This window comes from Sinocyclocheilus grahami, unplaced genomic scaffold (assembly GCF_001515645.1).
Source record: "Sinocyclocheilus grahami isolate Dianchi unplaced genomic scaffold, SAMN03320097.WGS_v1.1 scaffold996.1, whole genome shotgun sequence".
NCBI classification, from domain to species: Eukaryota; Metazoa; Chordata; class Actinopteri; order Cypriniformes; family Cyprinidae; genus Sinocyclocheilus; species Sinocyclocheilus grahami.
Genome location: NW_015506175.1, coordinates 195,052 through 206,511, shown reverse-complemented (window position 1 = coordinate 206,511; position 11,460 = coordinate 195,052). Strand labels below are relative to the sequence as shown.

Here is an 11,460-nt window from a genome sequence, read left to right as displayed (position 1 = left end):
GTGTGTGTGTGTGAGAGAGTGTGTGTGTGTGTGTGTGGGGGGGGTCTGCACTGCACGAGCTCTGTTGGACAAGCGCATTTAAATCGGCGCGAAGTTTGAATCTGCAGCTGAGCGCGTCACCATAGCAACAATAACCGACTCCTGTTGCCATCACAAATATAAAGCTAATTAACCAAACAATCTCCTAATTAGCGGTCTGAACGGTGGAGGAGTCCAAAGCCACAACATTGAGGCTTTTTAGACCTTTCTGACAGAAACCTTCCACACTGGTATCTTTAATTTACTGTTAATTATCCTTATATTGCAGTCGTTGCAGCACAAGCTGTAATCGCGTTCATTATGTCTGATTAACCGAATATATAACGCTAACTAAACCTCTAATATTACCTTACACCTCTATATTACTGACATATGCGCGGGGCATTACATTGAGACACATTATTTCCAACAATGTTTATATATGAAATATAAATTTGAGATTTAAATGAGGAATTCTAGTCAAGTCACCTTTATTTATATAGGCCTAGCACTTTATTCATTTACATTTAGTCAATTTGCAGAGGCTTTTATCCAAAGCTATTCTTAAAGAGGCACTGAGTCAAATCAATACAAATTGTGAATTCTGAAAATATAAGTGTGTAATTCTGAGAAGAAAAGCCTTAACTTTAAGATATAAACTCATAATTGCGAGACAAAAAGTCAGAATGTCAACTATCTCAAAATTACCTTTTTATTTTTTTTATTTGGTATCGAGAACAAGCTTGACGTTCTTTTTTTTTTCTCTCGCAATTCTGAGATATAAATTCACAATTACTTTTTTCCGCAACAGAAAAATAAGCTTTGGTAGATAATGTGATTTACTACTAATTATAACAGTAAACAAGCTGCTGTAAAGCGCTATACAAAGTGACTTGAAAAGACGTAAAAATGCTAATGACGGAATTCTGGAAACGGTTATGCGCCGGTGGACCGGGAGCCCAGTAAAGTGACTATGCCAGCACCGATTAACCTTTCGTTCAGGGTCTCTCGTTTATTTTCTGTAGCCTATGGTGTTGCCTGAGAATAGGGGTGGTTTATGATTTATCTGCATGTTTTATCTTCATCTGATGAGTTAGTTTTTGCTTTTTATATTGCTTAATAATGTAAAAAAAATTGTACAGCACTTAGGTACAACATTTATGCTTTATAAATAAAGTGAACTTGATTGTCTAGTTTGGCAGCACTCCTGGGTCTATTGAGCGTTTGCTGACGATAATGGAGGTGAAGTCTGGGAAACATCGGACCTGCGGCTCCACGGGCTCAATTAACGAGCCAAAGCGGGAAGCTGCCGTATCGTTAGCCTGGTGCGAGACTCCGAAGTTGATGAGGAAGGATGCCTCGCTCCGCCGGCGCCTGCTCGTGTCTCGGTCCTCGTCTGAAGCTACGCCTGGAGACATCTCCAGAGACCGCCTGGCCGGCGAGAGCTTCGGCTCTCCAGACGTCAGCCCGACCGGGCCTTTGTCTTACAGCACTTTAAAAGCAGATGACTTTGTGTTCTCCTGTCGGAAGCGCCGCCTCCTGTTCTCCCAGGCCGTCACGTCCACGCTGGAGACCGGCAGGAGCGGCGTTCGTATGAGCCCGATGCCGTTTCAGAACCAGGCCCTCGCTGAACCGGATCTGGACGAAAGCATCATAGCCGGTCTTCCCAGCTCGCCGCAAACCGACGACTTCACGCCGCTGACTGCAAAGGCCTTCCGGTCGCCCGCGAGAGCAGACATGTCCTCGCTCACGCCCGCCTCCGAGGACAGCGGCTTCAGCTCTCTGGGTCTGGATAAATCGCACGACTCCTCGGTGGACCACGACGGCTCCTTCCAGGAGCTGGTGCTGCCGGCGAGCTCGAGCGGGAAAGACAAGAGACGCTCGCGGCTGGAGAGACAGCGCAGACTGTCCACGCTCCGAGAGGGAGGCTCGCAGTCAGAGGACGGGCCCAAGAGCCAGCGGACGGAGCCTCGCGCCAGTAAAGACGAGGTGTTTTTGGACAGAACGCCGCTGAGCGCCGCCACGCTGATGATGCAGGAGCTGTCTCTGACTCCGGCGCTGCAGCTCGTTTACACCATTAGCCATCAGCAGACCAGTTTAGAGGAGCTGCTCCGAGACGGGCCCGTCGGAACCAGCCTGCCGCTCTCGGGACTCATCGGACGCAAAATGGGCCTAGACAAGGTGGACGTCGTTGCAGAGCTGAGGATGAGAAACCTGAGACACGTGCTAGCGGTTATCTTGAGTCTCCTGTCTGCAGCTGACCTCTACAGGTACGTGATGCAGGTCAAATATTAATAGCTTTGGTTAGGGCATCACGATTAATCGGAATGAAATCACAATCGCGAATTAGGCGAAAGCTTGTCAGTGAAGTACGGTTCTAGTAAATCTCCATCTGAAGGCCAGAGAAACTCCAAATACACCCCGCAGAAGAAACCCAGGCAAACCCTATAGCGCTAGCTGAATAAACAGAAGATTTAACTGCTTTCATTGATTCAGCGTGACTAATAAACGCACGGCTACGACAATATATGATTTTTCTGAGTTCATCGTCTTAACATTTTCATTGTAATAAAGTATATAATAATGCAATGCTAATCGACATAGCCTTTATCACTGCTTAGAATACTATGAAAGATGTTGTGTGCCTTATTCCGTGTCAGAAGCCACATCATCTCACAGAAGGATTTATTTCAAACACTCGACTGACGTTATGAAGTGAGTTTGGTCTAAAAACATGTAATTAAATGTGTATTTACACGTGCTTTCAGACGGAGCAGCATTTACTACACGGAGCCGTAGTTCACGGAGAAGCTACGCAAACAGCTTTCATAATCACAGAACGATTTCTTCGATTTCATTATCGTGCGATTATATCGTCTGCGATTATGAACGCGGTTTTGCGTAGCTTCTCCGTGAACCACGGCTCCGTGTAGTAAATGCTGCTCCGTCTGAAAGCACGTGCTGGAGATTTACTACTGCTTTACTGACGAGATGCTCATGATAATCGCATTCGATTATTTGCACAGCCCCAGCTTGGATTCTACAGAGCTATCTCGAAACTGCCTTTTCTCTCTAAAGTCTTAGAGAAGGTCGTTTTTATTCAATTACAAAATCTTTAGGAAAAAAGGTTTTAGGGCACTGCACTGAATCTGCACTTTTAAAGGTTCGTAATATTTTAGTAACTCTTGACTCGGGAGCTTCGGCTATTTGAGTGTTATTAGTCCTTAGTGCGGCTTTCGATACCGTGGATCACAAGATTTTGATCTCTCGATTGGAACACCACGCTGGAGTCCGAGGGATGGCCCTTCAGTGGTTTAAGGTCTATTCAACGAACGGAAGTTTTGCAGTTAAATTTGGTGAATGTCTGTCGACTTCGGCTGCACTTAACTGTGGAGTTCCTCAAGGGTACATTCTGGCTCCCCTTCTGTTTTCTGTGTATATGCTTCCTTTAGGATCCATTTTTAGAAAACATGGTGTTTCGTTTCATTGTTACACCGACGTTTTCATAATGACAAGAACGCTCTAACTCCACTTTTGAGCTGCTTAAGGGATGTAAAAAGCTGGATGGCTTTCAATTTTCTCAAATTTAACGATCATAAAACAGATTATTGTATTTGGACAAACTGAAAATTTGGCCTCTAGTCTGTAAACGTAAACTTGGGTCCCCTGGCTGTGTACAACAAAGCGGTTGTGAAAACTTTAGGTGTATGGTTTGACGGAGAACTCAAATTTGATAAGCAATTTAACAATGTTGTTAAGTCATGGCCTTTTTTGTTTGTTTTTAAATCCAGCGTATCTTGATGCCTTCTTGACACTTCTGCTAGGTCCTCGAGGTCTTCTGATCAGCAACTTTTAACAATTCCCAGATCTAGATGAAAGCTTAAGGTGATCGCTGCTTCTCAGTTGCTGCCCCGAAACGGTGGAATTTGTTACCTGTGAATATTAGATCAGCTACGACTACCTCTCGTTTTAAATCATTGTTAAAAACGTATCTATTAACTCTGGCTTTTAATCTCTCTGGGTGTTGAGTTTTATGTTCTTTGTGTCTTTGTACATTTATGAAAAAATTCTCTTTTGTACGGCATATTGGGCAACAATGGTTGAATTAATTTGTGCTATAGAAATAAAATGAGATAATGCGCAATACTGTAAAAATGCAGAAAAAGGAATATAATGCAACAAATAAGCACTAATATTAATTGGATAGTATTACTAGCCTAATAATAATGATGATGATAATTGTCTTGCTATCGTTAAAGGCATCAGCCACAGGCGATATCTCTGACTATCCTCGATACTATCGGCACAACCTTAGTACTTATAATGTTAATAAAGTGATTAAATAATTTACTTATGGTTTGTGATGCAGATCTAGTTCCGCTTCATCTTTCAACAAATGATTCTTTGTGACTCTCCATGACACTGTGCCTCGATTACAAAACAAAATCCTCCGACACGATCCGAGACGCTGTTAAAATAAACTATCCACTTGTTCCTTACGCTGGGATCCTTCTGATATCTGTACAAAGACGTGAACGAGCTGTTTAAACCAAACTTGTGTCAAAGCGAACAATCTTTCACTGCGTTTGTCCTGACGACAGACTCCTATCGGTTTACTGTATAGAGGCTGCGTTCCAGTCCATTGTTTTTATGCCCTTCACTCGCAAACATCCCTCCATCTCGTTTACTCGGATGTGCGTCATTGATTACGTTGCATGAGTGCACACTACTGGAGAAACCCTTGTAATGGGCTAAACTGGAACGTCTAAGCCCTTGATCACTTAGAATCCGCTATGGAGTTGGTTTATTGTTTACGTTGTTCCCCTTATGAATTCGCCTGAAGTGTGCATATGAAGCAGACTCGCTCCCTCGGACAAAATCAAGGGGTCAAGGGTCTGTCCATAGGAAGTTCACGAGTCTAAAAGTGGAGTGGAACGCAGCCCCAGTGTAGACGAGATAGTGCAGTGATTTTGACGTGACACTCGTATTCGGCGTGGTCAAGTGTTAGCCGTGAGCGCCAGTGGGCGGGGCCTATGCTGAGAAGAAGACTATTGGTCAATATCTTGCTCTGGAGGCGTGTTTATGCAAACGACTGCCTAGCTGACGTCACCTTGCCCCTCGGATCCCAAACGAGCCGTCTTCAGAGCTTGATTAAATAAATGCTTTGTTTATAACGAGGAGGCCGTTTTAAGCTATGAAACCTGCAGGATGTTTTAATGCTAAGACCTCAAGGCAAATTAGATTTCTCATGTCATGACCCCTTTAAACTGTGATTGACCACAGGTTTGGCCAGGTGTCCGATGACTGGAACGACGTCATCTCAGAAGATAAGAAAGCTGCTCACAGGAGAAGAAGCCACATCAGAGAGCTCAAGATCACACTGGAGGTGACGCGTCTAACTGTAATTAGCTGCACTCGTTTGCAGAGGTAAACGTTTCAAACCGTGCAATGTTGCGTCGTCACATGACCTCATGTTGCGTGTTAGTGGAGTCCAGTTATCATCTTGGAAGCAGATGCGGTAATTTAGCGTTTTAAAGGAATAGTCCACCAGAAAATGAAAACTTGTCGTTCCAAATCTGACTTTCTCTCTGTGGTGGAACATATTTTGAAGAATGCTGGAAACCCGTTTCGGTTCTCATTGACTTTCACTGCATGCACAAACAATACAATGGAAGTCAATGGGAACCAAAATGAGCAACATTCTTCAAATGATCACTTTATGTGTTTTGCAGATAAAAAGAAATGCATACAGGTTTGGAACGACATGAGGGTGAGTAAATAATTTTCTCTTTTCTGTGAACTATCCCTTTAAGTTGCGTTTTAAGTTTAGGTAATTTTGCATTTTAAGTCTGATTAAATAATGAGTCATGATTGAGATTTCCAGTTGTTATTGCACTGGTAATGTATAGTCATTATGGGATGCCAGTGACAATTATAAAGTTACGTTTTACAAAAACAAATCTGCTGAACATTAAATTAAATACAACATACCAGCTAAAAGCCCTTTTGTAGTATAAGTGAACATAAACATAACTTAAAGTTGTTAAACACGTCATGAAATTGAAAATCGTTATCCACTGCTTATAGTCTCCTGGTCCACATCGCTTTGATCCAACATACGTTTATCCACATAAAGTGTCTTTCTAGAAAACAAAACGTTTTCTTACAACCTTGCGTGAAATCTTCTGATAGAATGCATCATGAAACGCAATCGCAGCAGGGTAACGGGTGCATTACAGCTAACATTAGCATCAAACTAAGACTTTTTATGAAATTAATAGCAAGCGTTCACTCAAATCTCACTTCAACCCAGCGTCGAGTGTTCGTAATGGCTTACGATTGCGATGTGGATTTTGGTCATTTAATGTTATTTGTAGTTTTTTTTTTATACTAAGCTAATTTATTATTATAGAAAACAAAACGTTTTCTTACAACCTTGCGTGAAATCTTCTGATAGAATGCATCATGAAACGCAATCGCAGCAGGGTAACGGGTGCATTACAGCTAACATTAGCATCAAACTAAGACTTTTTATGAAATTAATAGCAAGCGTTCACTCAAATCTCACTTCAACCCAGCGTCGAGTGTTCGTAATGGCTTACGATTGCGATGTGAATTTTGGTCATTTAATGTTATTTGTAGTTTTTTTTTTATACTAAGCTAATTTATTATTCAAATTAAAACATGGAAGAAATGTTGTTTGATCATTTCTTTAAAAATAAAGGTTTAATAATTTTAGTAGTTGTGGTATTACGTACAGTCTGCTGAACAATAGTAATATATTTCTGCTGCAATGTCTTCAAGTTAAACCGAACTTTTATTTTGACGGGTTGCCGTGAATGCCTTTACATCTCTGTGTGTGTGAGATACGATGCTAGCTTTACTCGAATGAAACGGTAAAATACTCATGAAGTGACTCTCAGAGCTGTTCTGGAGATGTTGTCCGTGTGTTTATGTCCTCATTTAGTGAGATGACATGCTCAAATCACCGTGTGTGCGAGTGTGTGCGAGTGTGTGTGCGTGTGTGTGCGTGTGTGTGTGTGTGCGTGTGTTAAACGAAACAGAGCATCATTCATACAGAGATATGATCGTGTAATATGAGTTAATGCTCATCAGATCGCGTAAATCAGTGGAATGTGAATAGACATGATGATTCTGTGTGAAGAAATATCAAGTAAACTTGTATAAAAATAGTATTTTTCCAAATCTAAACTAAAAGCTCTAATGCAGGGGTGCTCAACCCTGTTCCTGGAGATCTAGCGTCCTGCAGAGCTCCGCTCCAACCCTGATCAAACACAGCTGTCTGTAATTATCAAGTGCTCCTTCAGATCCTGATCAGTTGGTTCAGGTGTGCTTGATGGGGTTTGGAGCTGAGCTCTGCAGGAACAGGGTTGAGGACCCCTGCTCTAATGGAAGCCGGCCTGAGTTTTGTCGGCAACCAGAGGCGGCACAATTTGCGCTGCTTCATAATTCTCTATGCAGGAAAACCCCTGGGTGCAGTATTTCAGTGTGCACTGGTGGATACTGCTCATTTGGGCAAATATAGACGGTTGTTCTATTGCAATCCCACGCATGCATTAGAGTCTGCAGTGACTAGCCGGAGCTGCTCTCTGACTGTGTGTTTGTCTGTAGGGTGGCAGACCGGCTCATGCTCCGGATGCGGACACCAGGTCAGCGCTGGCGTGCCGATCCGTTCTGGGCAGCGTACAGGCTCAGGCACGAACGCCCCACACACACACGCCTTGCACTCCGACCCAGAGCAGCGGCCGGCGATGCAGCTCCAAACGCATGCAGTTCCTGCAGGTGACTGATGATACAGGGCTTCTGCTGCTCTTAAAGCCAATTCACACTTCACAAATTCAGGCATGAAAGTCTTAAATCAGGGGCCGGTTGCATAAAAGGTTAAGACTAGTCTTAAAAATTAAGTTAGTCAGCTAATTTTCTTCTTTAAGACTGCTCATCATTTTAAAAATATGCTACATATAAGCAGTGTTGGGAGTAATGCATTACAAGTAACGCGAGTTACATAATCGGATTACTTTTTTCAAGTAACTAGTAAATTAATGCATTGCTTTTTAGGGAGTAACGCAATATTGTAATTAGGGCGGTGCAAATAATCGAATGCTGTTGTCATGCACATCTCGTCAGTAAAGCCGGTTCTGTGATTAGTAGTAAATCTCCAGCACTACATCACTTATACCACAGAGCCGTAGTTCACTGACGAGCTACGCAAAACCGCGTTCAGACGATTTAATCGCACGATAATGAACGCGATATTGCGTAGCTCGTCAGTGAACTACAGCTCTGTGTAGTAATATAAGTGATGTAGTGCTGGAGATTGACTACTAATCACAGATCCAGCTTTACTGACGAGATGCGCATGACGATCGCATTCGATTATTTGCACCGCCCTTATTGTAGTGCATTACTTTTAAAAGTAACTTTCGCCGACACTGCATAGAAGTGTACATTAGTCTAAGTTGAATCCCAAAAATAAGACTGATTACAGACTAGTTCTTAAGACACTGTCTTAACATAGAGGATAAGTTTATGCAACTGGCCCCAGATCAGAAAGTCTTAAATTCATATGGTTATAGAATTAAATGTTGCATGCACTGCAAAAAAATAAACGTCTTGCACTGTATTTTCGGCTTGTTTTCCAATCGCCTTAAAGCGGACATCGGATGCCCATCTTCCACAAGTTGGTATCGTTCTTTAGGTTCTTCATGAAAAGTCTACAACATACGTTGGTTAAAATGTCTCAGTATTAGTGTAAAACAACTCCCTTTTGCCCTGCCGAAACCCGCTCTGTGCGTCTACAGTCGTGGGAGGGGCTTGATCTGAGACGTGCGGTTGATTCGTGGGGATTTCTTCATTGTAGGGTGGTTGTGTACACACTGCCAGCACGCATTTCATGTAAAAGTGAATTTTGCATCCGATGTCCCATTTAAGATGCATTTACTTGAATTGCTAAATAAAGGTAACGGATGAAATTGAATGCAACGCTTAAAACAAGAACAAATATCTGTCAATGGGGAAATTAAAACATGTTTTCTCTTTGAATTGATTCGATATTTCTGCGCCCATTGCAGATATTTGTTCTTGTTTTGGTCACTAACTCTCTTTATTTTGATCCGTTTCTCAGAAAACGAGCCTTATGTGGTTTTACTTTCAGTGTATCTTGATTTAAGAAGCTGTAGACATGTGCGCTGGAGAACAGGACACAATACTGAGGAAGATGCTTGTTTTTTTGCAGTGTGATCAAAGTACAGTAAAAGTTATTTCCATATTATAGTCAAGCTATTTTTTGTAAACTGAATTTAAAAGATCTTGTAAGTGTTGCTAAAACACCTCATTGTCCGCTCTCTAGAGCAGTGTTTCCCAACCGGGGTGCCGTGTAAAAAATCCTTTTTTAATATTTTTAAATTGCTTATGTTAAAAAATATATCTTAACCCTACTGTTAGACCTACCTGAAAAACTAAAAAACAATTTATTTAATTCAAAGGCCTGTCGTTATTTTTTATTTGTGCTATCATTATTAATTTCTTTATTAGTTCTTATTGTATTACTGACTGCTTGCTTGTCATTTTTTATTAAATTCAAAGTTTGAAATCAAGCTATCTCGTGCTACTGCACCACAGTGACCCCGCTGTAAAACACTGAGTGAGCAAAAATGTGTGAGAGAGCTAGTTATAATGGTAATTAAATGTCTACATATGTATAAAAGCCTACATTAAATCTGTCATATAAATTGGTCTCTTCGTTAGAAATTAGCCTACTGATCGCCTCCATTGATGGACAATGTTTTCATAATATTACAAATATCTGTAAGACGTTATATCCTGCAGTTCTTCCCAGCTGCACCGAATATCTATACTTTTCAAATGATCACATCGAAGTTAGAAATTCAAATATTGTGACAAAATTAATTTTGTAGGGTGCCACAAGTTTGTTAAAATTTCCAAAGTGTGCCGCGACTGAAGAAAGGTTGAGAAACACTGCTGTAGACTTTCACATTTAATGTACACTTATTGTGTTCCCTTGCACTTTATTCCTTGCACTTTAGGCTGATGATACACGGGATACTTTCCCATTGAGAGTGGGAACAAAGTTCTTTAAAAATCTTAATTAGGGCTGGCGATATGGCCCAAAAAAACGATCATGATAATTTACGATATAGATAATCATCACAACAAATGTCAAATCTTTATTTTCTTTGGGTTTGGGTTCAGATTTTTGCTCCAAAGTGAAAGTTTGTAGAAACCAGACCATTGATTTTCCTTAATAAATATCTTAATAGAAAAATGAATTTCTTAGTTCCTGCATGTGCTATTGTTTCAAATCAAGAAACCGGTTTGTGCTTCCTGATGATAATATTAATAATTACTTATTGTCTCTCTTAGACATGCACATTTGTAGTAAAACTGTAGCAACCTCATTTTTATATGGTGAAATTTGTGGAGTTTTTAAAAAAATATATAATTAATCATTAGTCTTCCATAGCAGCATACATTTAAATAATGATAAACCGTAAATAGCACACCTCAATACCACGGTAAAAATATAACACTATGGTTTTCAGGTATCTGTATGAAAAACCGTAGTCTAAAACATCTAGTATAGGCTAAATGCACACGTGCTATAGCTTAATCACTAAAGTACTGTAATTATATTCCATTACTCCTTTAATGCATTTCATGTCTACGTTATAAATCGTTCTCGGTTTATTGCCCGGCCCTAATCGGAGTACTTTAGATCGGTCGCGGGCCCCGGGGTCTCAGCTGCTGATGGGAACATCGCCCAAAGTTACCCCGCGTGTCATCAGCCTTGAAGTCTTAGAGTTAGTTCAGCTAGAAATTAATATTCTGTCATTAATGACTCACCCGTACGGGTTTGGGACGACATGAGGGGGAGTCATTAATGACAGAATATTAATTTCTAGCTGAACTGTCCCTCGGACGCCTGCAGAAGCTGTAATCTAGAGCGTGGTTGTGGTGTGTGTCTAAGCGCTCCGTCTGTGGCTCAGGTGGCCGAGACTCTGTTGAGCGACGAGTATCTGAAGCCGTGTCCGCGCTGTGAGCGTCCGGCGCGCTGTCACGCTCTGCGCGGCGAGGGTCAGTGCAGCTGGAGCGACTGCAGCTTCCGCTTCTGCACGGCGTGCTCCTGCGCGCTCCACGGCTCCAGAGACTGCGCACACCTGTCTGCCAGACGCCGGAGCAAGAGAGACGTGCTGCCGGGGAGCGCACAGAGCAAACGCAACGTGCGGCGCCTCTAAGTGTGTGTGTGTGTGTGTGTGTGTGTGTGTGTGTGTGTGTGTGATTATGAACTTCTCATGAGTTTTGCACTTGTGTACAGCAATCATCTCGGTCCTGTGTATCTGCACGTTTGTACATATTGCTCTTTACATGCTTGTTTTTATACATCGTTTTAAATAAAGCCCT

The 11,460-nt window shown here is 41.8% G+C and overlaps 1 protein-coding gene across 2 annotated transcripts in view; it reads left to right on the top strand.

Moving 5' to 3' along the window:
* fbxo43 (F-box protein 43) overlaps positions 1 to 11,460 on the top strand; it is a 12,812-nt gene extending 1,352 nt beyond the window's left edge. Inside the window, exons 2-5 of one of the 2 annotated variants that reach the window (XM_016250569.1) lie at positions 1,213 to 2,288; positions 5,302 to 5,404; positions 7,651 to 7,821; positions 11,046 to 11,460. In XM_016250569.1, coding sequence (XP_016106055.1) covers positions 1,255 to 2,288; positions 5,302 to 5,404; positions 7,651 to 7,821; positions 11,046 to 11,294 — 1,557 coding nt within the window. In that variant the 5' untranslated portion in view covers positions 1,213 to 1,254 and the 3' untranslated portion in view covers positions 11,295 to 11,460. The remainder of the gene's footprint in view (positions 1 to 1,212; positions 2,289 to 5,301; positions 5,405 to 7,650; positions 7,822 to 11,045) is intronic. The other variant, XM_016250568.1, reaches the window with a different exon arrangement.